This window comes from Pelecanus crispus, chromosome 1, assembly GCF_030463565.1.
Source record: "Pelecanus crispus isolate bPelCri1 chromosome 1, bPelCri1.pri, whole genome shotgun sequence".
Classification (NCBI taxonomy): Eukaryota; Metazoa; Chordata; class Aves; order Pelecaniformes; family Pelecanidae; genus Pelecanus; species Pelecanus crispus.
Window position 1 is genome coordinate 46245234 of NC_134643.1, and position 17674 is coordinate 46262907.

The window sequence follows — 17674 nt, forward strand, 5'->3', positions numbered from 1 at the left end:
AACTTATTGCATAAAACTCAATGAACTTTATTAAAAATAACAATAATCTTTAAATAGACTTTGTGTGGGAAGTTAACAAGATCTTGATTTAAAGCATGTCATTCAGTGACATTCAATTTTCTTTACGAAGATGAGGCTCCCCTCCATGAAGCAAACAAGAAATAGCAGCTTAGGATTTCTGATGTGCAAAATGCAAACACTCTGTGTAGTACACAAAGTCCAGACATTGTCTTGATGAAACTTGAAGAATGTTTCAACACAGATCTTCGTATTTCTGCAAATAATAGCATTTACTCTGATAGTTCTAGTAAAGTTCACACGCAAAGTCCTCAGGGATATTCTATTGCGCATATTATAATGTCTCTTATTTAAAATGTAATCATAAATGTGAGATAAATTGAAAAGGAGGCACATTGAAGTCAAGACCCAAATAATGTTTGTAAAATACAAGCAGAATTTATTTAAAAATTTTGGCTAACGGGCAATTTAGATTCTATGAAATGGCCTTTACTCATAGACATTTTCTCATAAAGATAACAGATGAAAGTGTTTGCCTAGCAGATCCTCTGATTATTATTATTATTACTGACACTATCACCATTATTATCACCAATACTAAAATGTTTAGTTTACAATAAAATATTATACATGATTAGTTTCTATAAGATAGACAGAAACAATAGACCAAATATGCTACATTTGTCTGAGTAATCCTATGATTTCAAGTTAAGATTAAACACATCTGCCTCTCGAAAGCTAACATGCTCACAATCAAAGACCTCAAAATTCAGGAGAGAGGATTTCTAATGAATTAAGCTGGATTTGGATTTTATCTTTTCTATTATTATTTGCTAAATATTTAAGGGAGGCTAGAATCCTGCAGTTAAGGTCATTGTATGACAAAATAAGGTAGCCGAATTTGTATAAATTAATAATGATGTTAAATGTCTAATAAAAATAACAAGTTACATTTTATCTATTTATTTTCTGCAAGACTAGAAATGTTTTTAAAGTAGGAAGTAGAAAAAAATAAAAAGAAAAGAGACTCAGACTTGATATTGCCATATAATGCTGATTTAATCTGAAAGAATCCATCTGATTTAAAGACTGCACTAATCAAAAACTGGGTAAGATCTTGTTTCAACTTTGGCACTTAAGTGACCCAGCTTTTAAATCATTTGATGTCCTCATTCTTTCTCCTTTTTGATACTTGATATAGTAGTCAGACTGAGAACAATGGGCAAAATTTCCATTTTTTACAAAACTTTTTGTATCCAACTTTAAGGAGTTTTCAGGAATAAATGACTGAAATAAGGAAATCAAGATGCAATTAATAAATAAAGTTTTTAAATCTATAAAGCAAGGAAATATAACATTAAACTGAACAGCATCTCAGATAAAACACATTAGCAAAGCAGATTTAACAATGCCATAATTATTCTATACAGGTGTACATTTTAAGTGTATGCAAACTGAAGGGCAGCATTCTTTTTTCTGAAGACATATATTAAGCTCAGTGAAGCATGTTCAGGAATGCGTAATATAAACCCTAACAACTAGAGCTGCACAGAACTACTATTAAAAAAAAAAACCCAAACACCTGTGAAATAAACAGACTTGCATAATATATAACCTTGTAATCTTTTATATGCTGTATTACAATTGAGACCCCTGGCATTCCCAGGTTAGTTAAATGTTTTCAAATCTATTTTTATAAAGCCATTTCATAATCACATATTCTAAATTAATGTGGTAACCCCTGTTCTGAGTTGTTTTTCTCCTTTCACCTGTAGAAAGTTATAGCTCATCCATGCTTTGAGCAGATGAAATTTTCTCCCTAAGTTCCAAAAATTATTCAAGAAAAAAATAACATCTGGATGATAGATCAAAGAGGAGAGAAGATTTTAAATTTGATATCAGGTTAACAATTAAAAAAAAATACACCCAAAACCTAAACATAAAAAAATGAACTGGTGAAAAACAAAATAGTAAAATTATATGCACAAATGAAATACTATTGTACTACTACACAGCATGAGGGCTCAACCAGAAAAAAAAGAAACTGTGTACTCTGGATTACTAGAGTGTTTACAAGTTGGAGTCCTCTGTGATTTAATTGAACAGAATTTGTGCCTTAAGAGCATTTGTTAATCTAGGCCTTCACTCTCACAATTTTGCACTGATTTAAACTTTCAAACACCTTTGTTATTTTGGGCTTTAGACGTCCCAAAATGTGTTTACTTAAAAAAATTCAAAGCAGTTATCTCCAAGTAGTTAACCCATTACGTTAAGCCCTGCAGGAGCAAATCCTGACCTTAATTTGTATATGCTTTTGATGTTTACCATTATTTTGAATACTTTGAAACTTTTCATTCGGGTCGGTTTTCTGCATGGATTTGTTACATAAGGTTCACAGAAAAACAAAAAGAAATAAGAATAAAACATAGAAAATAAACATGGTGCTGAAAATGAATATATCAGCAGCCATGGTGTTTTAACTTACCCAGATATGCTTTTCATGAGATGGAGAGAGATGAATGGAAAAAAAGCACATAAATGTTAATGAACATATAGTAGTCCATAAAAAAAAAAAAAATCATATGATAGATAAAATAATACCACCATTATAACTATGGAAATCTTCCTAACTGGTCTTTGAATGCTTTAAAGAAGTTAAATGTTCTTGTGAAGAACAGATGCATCTTTCAAAATGAGATTTTCATTGAACTGATGTTGGCTATTTATTAGGTACCACTCAGTACAGCACCTCTACCAGCTACAATACATATTAATTCCAAAGATCTGTAAACACAGTGAATGTGGAATAGATTTTCGAATCAAAGCATTTTGCCCAGATTTAAATAATTTCATAAAGATTTTTGTGTAACACCAAAAAATCCTGAAAAACCCAAACCTGTGGATTTAAGGAAATTACCATAGAGACACAGTAAAATTGAGTGGACTAAAGACCAAGGTTTACTTTTCTATGTGCACTTTGCTAATATTTTAGCAAAATATCTTACAGTAATCATAAATGACCTAGACTTGGGTTTTTGTGGTGTGGTTGTGTTTTGTTGTTTTTTTTTTAAATATGCAGATTTCATGCACATAGATGACTAACATTTGTAATGGTTATTCATGCCGTGCAGTATTTTAACTTCAGCAGTCATACTAATACTAGATTAGTAGCAGTACTGGTATGAGTGATTTGCCCTCTAGGTATCCTATTCTTGCCAATAAAATTGGTAACAGTATCTGCAGGAGAAAGGAGGATGCCATCGCTGATAATAAACTTTCTTCAGCATCCTTTAATTGCCATCATAAAAAGAAAATTATATGCCTGAATGAAATCCAGACATCTCAGAAAATTATATTTCTATTAACAAATGATTTACTGAGATATAAAAATGCTTGGTAGATATAGCTGTAGAAAACTTCGGGGTGAAAAGCCTGTGCTCTGCTTAATTAAGAAGAGGTTGCAGACATTTCAGTGAGTTCAGGAGGGGGCTGGTTTCAAGACCTTAAATTTTGTTTTCATGTGTGCGAGATCAGCAGAACAGCTGGGACAGAGGAGAGAAAGTGCAATACAGAAAAGTAGATGGAAACAAATGACAAATTTATACACAGAAGAAAGGAAAATTAAGGAAAGAAAGGTCAACAAAGGCATGCAATATAAATAAAAGACTAGAGAATTGTTCAAACAATTACCAAATCTGATGGAAGCACCATTAGAATTGAATACGCATTTGTGATTTTGGGGCCAAAATCTCCATCATGCTCATTTTCTGCTGAGCTAGCTGTAAAGACTGACTTGAACACCTTTGCTGGAAAAGCTTTTAATTTTGGACCTTCCAGAGCCTATTGAACCAGAACTCCCACTCCTTACATCTTCCTCTGAATACTCCTTTGGGTATGGGTAGAGAGAAATAAACAGGGGGATTAATTGGAATGTGAGTAATTTTCTGGCAACTTTAATGAGTTGGCAGTTCGCAGTCGCTTGGGGATAACTTATGGAACCTGAAGGCCATTCCTGTTTCCCCCATTATAGAAGCAGAGAATCAAGGGACATTCCTTCACTTCTGGAGCATCTTGTCTGCAGAATAATCAAATACAGCAGAAAAAAAATGGATCTTTAAATTCTAGCTTTCACCTATTCATAAGACAACCATTTCTTCACCATTTTATTGAAGGAACACAATGATTTCCCTCAGACCTATATTAAACTAAAAGTTATGTAAAATTTTCTTCCTCTGCTGTGTTTTATCCATTCTTCCCTTGAACCCTAATTCTGTAGTTAATCTGACAGGATATTTGCATCTGATGGAGATCATCATTTAGAGATCCAGCTGCATGCATGAGGGTAGATGCTTATATTTATCTAGAAATCTGAAATTGCAATAGATAGGTCTGTATGCGTAGATAAGGCAGGGACTGGGGGCTTTGTTCTGGTTTTGTTTGATTAAAAAATTGCAACTTATTGATACAAATATCCTTATCTTTTATAAGGAAAAGATTAAAAAAACTTGGCAAAGGATAAAAATATTTTTTTTTAAAATACAAGATTTTTAAAAATATATGAGTTAGCTATAAAATACATTGTATCAATTTTTTCATCCTCAGAATAATCTGAGTAAGGTTTAATAATCCTCTTCAAGATAAATACCTATATATCCTTACATTTGTAATGCTAAAAAGGCTCCAAGTATCTAATGTAATAGCAAGATACATTTTTAACATTGCAAAAGCTTTGACTGACTAACAATTTGAAAGGATCTTCCAGTAAGTGTTAAAATTGTTTGCTAAAGGAATTACATTTAATAAGAAAAGTCATCTTTATGTATTTCTCAAGGATTAGACACTGATCCAGCCAAGAGAAAACCATGGTGGACACAGCAGACAATCCAAAACTGCATATCAGAACACTGAATATCTCTCCTTCCTCCACTGGAATGACAAAATAGAAAATAATAGCTACTGAACACAGTATTGTTTGCTAGAAAGGGAGGAAGAACTAAAGATCAGTCTGAAAGCTACTAACAACATCAGGCAGTTTGTCATTAGATGAGGTAGAAAGGGAAGAAATTAAATGCAAAACTTGAATTTTCCTAAAGATTCAGTAAATGAAAGATTGGGGGAGAAAAAAGCATCGTATTCTTAAGAGCTACTGTAAAAAATTAAACCATGTACTTTAGGATATAATGGTGCTTAATAAGCATTAAGTACACAGGAACATTAGATGGATGGCACAGGAAAAGACCTTAATTAATCCAATTGGATTCATTTTTTCAAAATGTGCGCAATTAAGAAAATCATTAGAAACAGCTATTTGTATACTGCAGAGGACAGAGATTATCTGTAGTCACAAATACACTGTGTCAAATTCTAATTGCAGTTGCACACATAAAACCTAATTAAAGGGGCATTGTGTGGATTCAAAAGCAACTAAATGATAACTACAGTGTTTCAAACTCTTATTTAACAAAAAGGTCTACCTAGACATTTTTTTAAGTAGCCTGTTGACAGGGATCTAAAACTTAGATTTGCCCTTAAAAAATGGAAGTCCCAGTGTTCTGCTTTCTTTTACTGATTTTATTTAAATGTGGATTACCACAATGTGAGGCCTATTTTTTTTGACTTCTATCACCTCCTAATTTTTGAAGGATATATACAAATGAAAACCAACAAAAGAAAAGGACTGAAGTATTTGTAGGAATTTGTAAAATTTATCAAAGGGACTTAACAACTTTTATCATTCTTTTTGTCTAGGTAGAAAGGAAGAAGAGTCAATTAATACAACATGCTCTTCTGTTCGTATGGAAGTTACTGCTGTTTGATATGTACATCGGTGTAGTCAACTGAGACTTAACAACATTGCAATTCTCTCTGCAAGGTTAATTATAAGGCTATGAATACTAAGAATTTCTTTTTACACCATAATTTTACATATGAGAATTACTTAGGTCTTGATTTTACAAGTCTTTATTCATGTATGTAAGCACATGTACTTGCCCTGGCATATCAAGGCTTTTCTGCAATCCACTTGAAGGCAAGAGGCTGCATCTGGCAAACAAAAACCTGTACCTGTGGAGTAAATCTCCCCAAAACAGGTTCATAGGAAAGAATGGTTTATTTTGATTTTCCTTGGAAAATATAAACCTCACATCTTAAGCGTGTTTTGGAAATGTGGAATTAATAGATTCTTGTCCAGAATCAAATCAAACAAAATTGAAGAAAAAAGTGAAGATAAAGCTCTGCTCTTGACTCATCCTAACACTGCCAGATGACTGGGAGTGATAGCATTATGACACAGTGTAGTTATTTCATTGGCTATGAGGTAAATGATTGTTATTTGAATGCTCATATTAATAAACTGGAGAATTTATCAGCTTTTGGGCTGGAATCCTGTCAGGATGAGCTAGGCCAGCTGACTTGCATGTAAATTGTTTTTCATGGAGACAATTTGTATTTGGGATTGCTGAGGAAGCGATGGCATAGGCCAATCTCAAACTGTACTAGTAGCATGCACAAGGTCAAATCCACCTCCGTGTGGCAATCTAGGACTACACGACACTTAAATGTCTCTCAAACCTTGCCTTATGCTGGTGCCTTGCACAGGATGAAATCAACACATCCTGTGAAATAATAGTGATTATGACCAACCATTACATACTTTTATGCAATGTAGAAGACATATATGTCTTGTTCTGTCTTCAGCATGCTTCCTTCTTCAGGCAGATACTTACTTGCTGCAACATTGCATATTGTTGCAGATCAAATATTATGTTTGAAAAAGATATATATTACTGGCACTCAGCTATACTGCACTTTGAAAGACAAAGCAAGACTCTTTAGAGCTGTATTTGCCACCAGGACGATTTGACATCACTCCTGAGCAAAACTGTGGACAAGGAGAATGCAATCAATGTTCACTAACACAGTTATAGCAAAAAGGGAACCAAACATGGCTTTATTTGTTGCCAATATTTCAAGTTTGGCTGAGTTCATTGTTAAAGAAGATTTTTATAAAGGGTTCATCATATGGTATTTTAGTGAAAAGGGCAGTAAAACATTTATGAAGCTTCTGTTAAGTGCCTTAATTTGCTACCTGAGATGAGGTCAGTGGGGATATCTGTTTTTAAGGGGTTACAGATTATTTGATTTTACGCACAGCATTATCTACTGTTTTTCTGAGGTATGAATTGTCTTGTGGGACACACACTGACCAACTCCTGCTGTCCCAGAGGGCACTATGCCTGTATCCAAACCCTCGGCAAACCTTTATGAGTTGCGACAGAAACTGGACTGACCTGAAATTTCCTATACTGGGTCCCAGCTTGGGCTATCATGACAACCCTGAGTGAATACCAAGGCCAAGTTATTGTGCACCATCATATTATTTGGTGCAAGAACACCCACAAAGGATGATCTTATGAACAGCTGGGATAGTGTATACACAGTCGCAGAGAAAATGGACCTACAAAATTCATAATTGGAAATTAGATAACCATTTTTCACAGGGAGACTGATTACTCACTAGAAAAAAAGAACTAAGAGAAAAGCTCCATTCCTCATCTCAGTGATGGGTGCCTTTGGAAAGTACATATTAACCAAATAAAATTTATAATTTAGATGAGTGCAAATCATTTGAATCATTAGGGGACTTGAATGTAAAGGCAGCATAGGGGGTATCAGTGCCATTAATGCTATTAGCCCTAATTCCTGAGTTTTCTTGAAGTTACTCATTAGGCAAACAGGCTCTGAGAGTCAGACAAAAGGCAGAAGACATTATATAAAAAATATTAACAGCTTTTGTATAGAACAAGTGGAGTGGAATATAAAAGTTAGTTAAAGTAATAAAACGCAGTGCATTACTCTCTGTCACACCCCAACACCACTTATTTTCACCAAATAATGGAGTAACACTCTAAATGTTCTAAATACCCCTGACATTAATTTTTTGTTTTCTAGGACTGCATGCTCAATTTAGAAATAGTAAGACTTAAAAAGTTTTAATATTAACTAGAGCTGTCAAATATTTAATGTCTGAGAGCTAATACCTATGGATGTTCCAGGCAACTTAAGTTCATCTTTTCAGATGATTTTAGGAACATGTTGGGTCTAATTAAAAAATTCTACACAGCTTCCTTAATTTCTCTTTGATGCCTTAGGAGAAAGACTTGTTCCTAATAAATCTACTGTAATAACCAAATGTTGGATGAATAGAGATTCCTGTTTGAGGTTTATGAATGTCTGGCATATCATCGAGACAAACGTTTAATTACATTTTAATGATGCCTAAGTAGTCAATTGAAACTGAAAGAAATTTTACATCTAAATAGCATCCTGCAAGCAAGAAGCAGGAAAACTTTGAAATTTAGGTTAATGACACTATAATCACCAGAGGGAGAACTGGCCTCCAGAATTATCATATTCTCTCATGAAACTTTTCAGAGTAAGATGTATTATTCAGTAGTCTGTTCTATGCATGTAAATCGCGCTAAAGTAGTATAACACGCCGCAGTGTGTTTGTAACTCCACGAGGCCAGAGCAGGGTCAACGCACGTGCTTGCTACTCAGGGAGCAGATGGCCAGGACACCTGGTGGGCCATTAGAACCTCCTGGCTGCAGCAGCTGACAATTTGAAACACCCTGCTTCTTCATCCCTGGGGTAGGGGCATCCTTGCTGAATCACTGATGAAGTTGAATACATTAAAAATATGTGAAATTAGAATTTTAGCATTTTAAGGTATTTTTCACTTCAGAGATTAATTCAACTGAAAGAAATACCACGGATAATATTTTAACAGGAATTCATCCTTTTATAATAACTTCTGTCCAATTTTCATTTACTATCTCAAAGCTAATTGCAAACTCTGGTGAGGTTAATGAGTACTGTGAGAATGTGTTGATCACAGTGATGAACTGGAGCTCTGGTTTCATGTCAAGGGGAGAATCCTTGCTTTCCCGCACCAAAACTACCATTGAACTGAAGGAGAAGTTCGCTGAGAAGTTGAAAGAGCTGAAAGCCATTTCACTTGACTTACGTGTGTAAGAGAGAAACACAAGTTCAGTATGTGGTATTATTCCTGCTTTACAGAAAAGGGAATTGGCTCTGGGATCACTGTTTTAGTTGTTTTGTTTTGTTTTTTCTCTCTTTTTGCCCTAAGGAAGTGACAAAGCCAGCATAAAGAAAGCTCTCCCAGACCTGAAATGTAATACAAAAGAGTGCTTCCCTGCTTTAGCCTGTCCTCTAACTATCCTTCTGGTGGGCCTGGTTCCCTTGGGGTTTTATGTCCTAATCTAAATAGCCATAGAAATCCTTAGAAGGTGAAGTGCTCTGCTCTCTTTGTTCCAGAGACTGGGCTCGTTGTTTCTGCAGGGTTTGTAGGGCCCGCTTAGCAGCAAAAAGGAATCAAACACTTGGGCTTAAATCTTACTGCCACATCATGAGATAGCAAATGATTCTCAGACTTCTCTTAATACCTCTTATAAAGACCTCATACACATTACTATCATCCTTAATGTAACACAGCATAGTATTCTCATTTGCACTACCCAGATCACTAATCTTGCAGCTACTGTATGTATGTGAAGGCTCTGCTTCCAGAGGGAGTTACGCATTGTTAAGTGTTGGCAAAAAGGAATCAGACCTACTGAGACAAACTTTTCATTTAAATGACTTTATGGACTGTTTCAACATAATACTTTCCAAGGTAAGACGTACAATACCTGCCTGCATATTTTACAATGAAATGTTAATTCCGTTACACACTATTGATAGCTTGGCACCCTAATGACTATCATATACATAAGATTCTACTGAATTGTCTTTAATGCAAAATGCCACATTTTTCCCATATTAAAGTTCCTCTACAACTATATAACATATATATAAACTAGCAATGTATATTAACCTTTCTCTAACAGTAAATTAAGAGGAATCTTAAAAGCAGTTGTAAGGGTTCCAAAGTGAGAAACTATGAAGACAGACAAATCTAAAGGAACAGGGAAAAAATTAAAAATCTTCATGACACAGGTATATAACATATACTTAGGATAAATAGTATACAGTTCAGACTAGATGAATAGTCATAGTCACAAAGGAAAGATTCCTTTCCTTTCAGCAGAGAACATTTTGATTCTATCTAATCTATAAAGAACCAAGGACAGACACACACAGGAGAAAAAAAGGAAAGACTTGAAAAGCAGAAAGCATGGAAAAGTCTGTGTGAGAGTAGACAGAAGTCTAATAACAGATTACCTGTACACCTACTATTTTCAGACCCAAAACTTGGTAGGCACTCTCTTACATGAAGTAGTCACGTCATGTACCAAGTCTTACTTTATTTTATCCAGTTTAAGGAACTAACATATGAGAAAGTGAATAAAGTGAACACATTCATCCCTTCAAAGTGATTTCAATACTGTGGTACCTTCAGTCCTCAGAGCTGGAAGATAAATAGGGACTGCAAAAAATAGGCTGCTGAAAATTCAATTATAGTCTTTACAAATGGTAATGATGGTCTCAAAGATGCTTTCTAGATTTAGTAAAAAAGCATAGTAATACACTCATGGGTGATAGAAACGTATAGATAAGAAATACATGGACAAGACTCATCAAGTGCAATATCCCTATGAATGTTATTGTGAGTTTCTTAATTGAATGTAAAACATTTCTTCTCTCTCAGCTAGCACAATGACTACTTCTCCAATTGCTAAATTGAGGCTGATTTAAATGGAACACTTACATCTGTACATTACATGGATGTGTACATTTAAAGTTATGTTTCATCAGGAGCTTGATATGAAAGTAGCAATTAAAAATATTCTACATATAAATTTAAAGAGAAGCTGAAGCATTATCCCTAGATACTTTGGATTAGAATTGTAAATTCTCTTGAAACTTTGCAAAGGAACATTAGAAGACTGAAAGAAACCTGAAATACCTACAAATATTAAAAATTAGACTTTCAGAATCCAAATAATAGCACTAAAGTTAATGACTATGGATAAAAAATAAACCTGTTTGTTTACAGAATGAATTTGCAAAGTAATTTTTAAGTATTATCTTTTTTCTCTGACACCCTCTAATTATGCTGGAACTGTGATGCTGCCAAGAGGTTTCTTCTGTGTTTGTAGCTTTATTTTAATAGTTCTCCTTCGCTCCTGGCAGCTGCTATGAATCAGTGTACTGGTTTTACAAGGAGGTGCACCAAAGACAGCATTAAATTATTATATAATTTATGCAAACAAAAACCTAGGTTGCCATTTGCTGATGGTTTATGGGGAGCCTTTGACTTCTATATACAGAAATAATCACGTGTTCAATAGATAATGCAAAAAAATCGTTTTTTCCCTTCTGAAAAATCTATGTAGTGAGTCATTAAGTTCCTGCCTATTTTTAAGAATTGCATGGAAGGCAAATGGCACAGTTAATGACAATGTGAAGTAGAAAATGTCTCTTTCTCATAAACCTATATTCTTTCACAAATGAAACACTATTGTACAAGTGTCAGACTCTAAATATTTCCCCCTATATTTTATATACAGCTTTAAAAACTTCTACACTGGAAAAAAACCACACTAAGTGGTAAACTCTCATAGTAGATGGTCTTGCTTCTCATTACATGTCTGTGTAAAACCAACACAAAACCTGATATTTGAATCAATTTTGAGCCAATGAAAGTCACATGAAAAAGGTACTCACTTTTTCTTTAGTCTTCGGTCCTTTTCTGCTTGGGTTCCAAGTTTGCCTAATCCCAGAGATTCCTGAGCTGCTGCCTCTGTTTCCATGTAACCTCCTGGAAAACAAAATGGAACAAACCAAACCCCACCATATTTTCCCATAGCTCTCACCCAGTTGTTCCCCTTCTCAACCCTTCAAGCCCCCTCCCACCCACCACCATCATCTATGTTTGTTTCCTTAAGCCATGCCATCTGGTGTTTGTCGAGAACATCTATCACCTACAGAAGTAAATTCTGGCAAGCGTTTAACTACATGGAAAAGAGTAGAAGTAGAGGAAAAAATTGGTTCCTCCTCCTTGTGTTTAGCAGAAATCTATGACGAGGGCACCCTGATCTCCTTTGCTTGTTTTTCTTTGCCTCCTAAGGGTCTCATGGTCCTAAGTAAGAAATGCCCTCACTATTTTTTAATCTTAGTTGGGAAATGTGCAAATGAAAGTGCCATCTCAAGAACTGTCTCATTATTATTGACATAATACAGCATCACTCAATGCTGTAGTACTAAAGCCTTCATTTTTCTCTCATAGCCTTAGAGTCTTTGATGTCTTTATCCCTGCAAACTCCCAAGCCAGAGCTGACATAAAGAATCTGTCAGAGAAGTAAAAAGCCTCCTAGGTCTCCCTGGAGGTGCCTCGTAGGCACCTAATTCCTGTCAAAGTCACAGGAATTTGAATAGCTTGCATAGAGTGACAAGGGAAGCTTGCAGTAAGCAGGACACCTGGTCCAAAATAAAATTGCATTATAAACTAAGGACATGACTGGTATTGTATGATCCATGCTGATCATACAATATATCTGCTAACGTGACTTTCCTGGTGCAGAAGTAGAAAGATGCTCTGACTTTTTTATCACTGCCTGGATTCAAGGAAGAAGAGACCTGCTCATGGAGCAGTCAGTACCATCTCCTGGCTCTGGCTCCACGCTGTCCTCTCATTTGCACGTGTATGTGGGCACACAGAAAGGCTGCAGCACTTCTTTGAAGGCTGCTTTCCCCCTCTGCTGCTATTCAGAAGGTGTGTAACTGGCACAAGAAGGAAGACAACAGTATGGTAAATGTTGGTGCTTGACTCCATTTGGCAAGGGCAACTTCTTATTTCTCAGCTACTGGATAGTGAACAATTGTAGAATGGACACTGGCATCATTAAGAAAGCACAGTATAAATTAAAAGATTTCTATTCTGATTCATTGATTTTAACCAAAAAATAATGCATAAATGTTATAGAGTGAAAAAGCATCATGGCCTTTTACAAGTCACATTTACGTGCACCTCAATCAAGTGAGAACAAAAACTACTGCTGTATCATGTTTATGATGTTAACTTAGAAAAGCCTGGTTTTAAGCTGTCCTTTCAAAGCAGGTATAGTTTTAACACTCCTGCTTGTCTAGACCGAGTTTTTCTTTATTAAAGAGGACATTACTTTTGCAGGTCTCATGATGCAAAGGATGCCTCCAATCACAAATGCAGAAAACATGAACATACACTTTGCTTTACTTCATCTGCCTTTCAAAGTTTTACAGAATATCTCATGAAATGTTTCTTGCTGACTCTGGAGTAATTTTTTAATTTAGCAAACTGCTGTATCAATATATCACACCTTTCCAAGAGAGCAGCTGGCAGCATCTTAGAGATGATACGACTGCAGTGCAATGAGGATTTATCACAGATTGGAAAGTATTTGTGGCATAATGGACTTCGCCACGAGACAAACACATCTTGCCCTTTGAATAACGCAGGGTACATTGTATTGGATGTAGTGATTGTGCCTGTCTGCATCTTAGGCATGCAGATGGCCATGATAAATGTTTCCTAACAAGCTGACCTTTGCGTACACCATACAGATCAGCTTGCCTGGGCAGGGCTAAAAATCCCTGTAACATATTGTTTGTTTTAAGGACTAGAATATTTAAAAAGTAACATGGGAAAAATATTTAAGTGTCTAGTGTGGTATTCCCCAAGTGAGAGAAGACTGGGTAAGTTTAAAATCAAAAAAACCCAACCAACCAAATAAATAAAAAAAGAAATAAAAGGCACTTGTGCTCCCTGGAACATTTCTTTTCCCTTCTCCAATAATTAAAATAAATCTTGAAGAATCTAGAAACCTTGAACCTTGATTCTAAGAAAGATCTCCTAAGGCACGAATTTACCTTTGAACAATAATGTAAATGGTTTAGCAGCGATGGCAAAAGTAGAAAATTACAAAATAATGAAACTCTGGCAAGTTTAGCAGTTGAAAACTAATAATTTCAGAGTTTTGCAGGGAATGCAGAGTAAGGAAATCTTTTGGGTGATAGCCTGGCTGTGTTGAAGTTGGTGATAAAACTTTGGATGTTCTAATATTGCTTCTTAAAATATGAGTATATATTACATGTGATTTTAGAGATATTATAGAATTAGTTAAAGAATTATTATGTGTACTTACAATGTATAATATCACTGGGATCCCTAATATCCTCCACATTGACATGAACTTTTAAAGTGCTCCTTTAAACATAATTGTGTGCATGTGCAAATATGCATGTAAGAAAACAAATTAATTTTTCTGAGGCTCAAAATTATGTTTATTACCTCTTCAGTATTTGATGTGCTATTGAAGAAAAGGTATTTTCTCTATTCAAAAATATAAGATGTATCTATATCAAATTAGAATATTTACTTTAAGCAAGGTATCAAATGAGATTCTTTTATTGATTTTGCATTATAAATTTAGGTTATGAAAACCATACAAACATACTGCAGTGCAATGATAGGACTACTATCTAGATTTCTGTGATATAGTATCTTAGTATAATTAGAACTATTAATTATATAGCAGCACAGATATTGTACCTGTCATGGAATTGATTCAAGTACTACCATGATTGCTATTTTTGAAATACTTTTTGGTCAGTGAACATTCTTACTGTTAATTTTATACATGCTTGTAAACGTGGTTTACTGAATTAAAAATGTGCATTATAATGAAATCTTTGCTATACTGAATCCTTTGAGCTAAAGGACAGAAGCCACAAAAATTGCATTTAATTGCAAATCTTCACTAATATCTTTTTGCAATTTCATGAGCTAGTGTTGGGAATTACAAATAGGCTTTATCCAATTATACATATGTCTTATTAATCATGTTGGGTATTATTAAGAAATTAATCTATTGCCAGATTACATTGCTCCTGAGACAATCTTTAAAGTTGTTATTTTATTTTTGTTCCACTTTGCAAGGAACTGCAGGAAAGACCAACACATTTATTACATCTTTGTCCTCTATGTTCCTGAATTACAGTGAAATCATAGATTATTATACATAATCCATCAGCACCAATAAAATTGGTTTTATAGAATGTGAGTGTGAATTAATAACGTAGTCTAAAGTTATAAAATTCTCCATCAATGCAGATGGTGACATGCAAGTGTATTTGAGAGACTCATTTAATAGATTCTGAAATACATTAAACTATGAAAAAGATTGAATAAATCAGTTTTATTCTTCCCACAGTGAGAAAAAAGGGAATTTAAAATGCAATTAGAAATTAGTTATTTTTTTTCAAGAACAGAAGGTTCTCACAGGCAGAGAGGAGAAAGGTTGGAGTATAAATGGAGAATGCTCAGCTATTTGATTTTACTCTGATATTTTGACTGTAATATTACCTTATTTTATTCTGTACAATTTTAGTGCTGGGTTTGCTAGTTGTGATAAGGACATGTTTTAATATGAATTTAGTTTTTTAATTTCAGGTTTACATACTGCTTAAGCGTTTACAGTTACTGCAAACTCTCAAAATTCTTTTACATGTGTTATGTGGTCACCATGGCAGTAAAAATTTAGTGCCTCACAAATTCATACTCTGTGACATCTTGACTAGGAAAGAGATAGTATTTCTATTTTACTGACACATCTACACCAATTTGATGCCTGTGTTGGCAGGTGTATGTATGCTAATCTTAATCTAGCTCAATCAGATAGCCTAGCAATACAGACTAAGGATGTATTTTCCCATCTGGGCATGCAGACTTTGAGCCTTTGCTGAAGACTGCCACTTCACCTTCCGTTGCTTATGCTACCTAAGGTAGTTAAATAAAATCATGCTATGACTGGTATCTTTTTTGCATGTGGTATACACATATCCTATGGAATATCACAGAGGAAAATTTTTACAAGGAATGAATTAGACTAAGGGTTTGGCAAGGGAAAAGGGCAGAAGAAGTAGGAAGAAAAAAAAGCATTTCTGTGAGCAGCATAGCTCATTGAAAGAGTATGGTGAGGACGTTCAGTGATAGGCACTAGCAGACAGCTGTTGACACAATGAAGTCTGAAAAGCAACTACATTTACTTGCAAGGACCTTCCATATCACATAGTTACACCCCTTGTGGTTTATTACTTAGTACTTTCTCACCTCCTCTTTATTTTTATTACTTGAGAATATACTGTTAGCACTTTTACCCTAATTCAAGAGACTACTGAAGCAGTAGGTTCAGTGAAGATGACAACTGTAGTAATTTTTGCCAGAAGTCTCCTTTCATTTGCATTATAGTCATAGCAAACTCCTGACAAATATAATTGCTGATAGCAAAGAATTTTAATGGGAAGGTTGTGCCAGACTAAAGAGAAAAATAAGCAAATTGGAAAACTGAAAAGAAGCAAAATTAAAAATGGAAAAATGACTGTGAAATGGTGATCTTGGCTTGTTACCACTAATTCCTTACTGAGCTGTCCAAGTCGAGCCTTCTCTTTTTTACCAAACAAACGTCCTATTGAAGACTTGATTCCTTTCTTCTTGGGAGCTTTGTGCAGGGAGTCCTGGCTGCTGTTGACACTGCCAAGACCAATGCTTTCTGGCTCCAGTGAAGCAGGCAAACTACTACAGAATGATAACAAAGAAATTGAATAGATAACAAGTCAAAATTTGCAGGTAATTTTTTATTTTTTCTGAGCAGCTCTGCAAACAAATTAATTGCTTATACTTCAGTAGTAATCTCCCCACAAGTGAAGCAATCACATCTTCCCTAAATGACTTGAAACATGAAGAAATCGGGTCATTTTGGAATACTTAAAACAAAAACGTGATTTGAAGAGAATAATATGCTGTAAAACAGTGAAGTACCAATTCATGTTACAAATATCTTACCTTCTGGCATCATTGTGGTATGATGAAGGAAGGGTATGAGTCATTCTGATAGCTCTGGGTGTTGGGGGAGGAGAAGTTTCACATTTGATTGTGGCTTTATCTTCACGCCCATCTTCTTCGACTACTGCAATCTGGGGGAGAGAGATTCCATGAGAGCAGATTAGCTTTTCAAGAAAGTTTCAACATATGCTGCACGAATTTGTCAAGTGAACTGAAGCATGTATGGAGTCAAGTGCAATTTTTTGAGCAAATTGTAAGGATTCTTATTTTTGAAGGAGACTACTGGGAAAGATCAATTGCCTAAATATGGCAGCTTAAAGTATGTATTTGAAAAAAAAGAGGCTACACGTGAAGAAGAAATTAATTCCTTTTATGCCAAACAGGTTGATCTAGTAAAGGTCTAAACATGAAAATAACCTTTGACATGAGCAGGTCTCTTGCATTAAGCAGGATTATTCCAGTAAACAAAGTTTCTCAGGGATGTAAGGGAGAAGGTAAATACAGACATAAACAGGACTACTCTCTCCATAGCTTGTTAACAGTATGGTCAGAATGCTTGAAAATAAGCATGAACAAAAAGGAGTTTCATCACTGCATATAATGCTCTATCTTAAATACCGTCTCCTCTCATGTAAAGATTCAGTGCCAATTCTGTAAACAACTTTATATGGCTCAGAAGATTTTAAGTAATCTGACTCTGGTTCCTCCAGCTAGAAGAATGGCCGAAATACATTTGAAGGTAATTCTTTTGTGTCGACACTTTGTTTTTAACTGTGTTCCTTTAATTTTGTGCTGTAGAGCCTACTACTCCA

At 34.9% G+C, this 17674-nt stretch overlaps 1 protein-coding gene across 4 annotated transcripts in view; it reads right to left on the reverse strand.

Annotated features, from left to right (window-relative positions):
* PPFIA2 (PPFI scaffold protein A2) overlaps positions 1-17674 on the reverse strand; it is a 345661-nt gene that overhangs the window by 20597 nt on the left and 307390 nt on the right. For all 4 annotated transcript variants that reach the window (XM_075727716.1, XM_075727714.1, XM_075727718.1 and 1 more), the window contains 3 exons: positions 16863-16993; positions 16441-16595; positions 11708-11801 (listed from right to left, as the gene is read on the reverse strand). In XM_075727716.1, coding sequence (XP_075583831.1) covers positions 11708-11801; positions 16441-16595; positions 16863-16993 — 380 coding nt within the window. The remainder of the gene's footprint in view (positions 1-11707; positions 11802-16440; positions 16596-16862; positions 16994-17674) is intronic.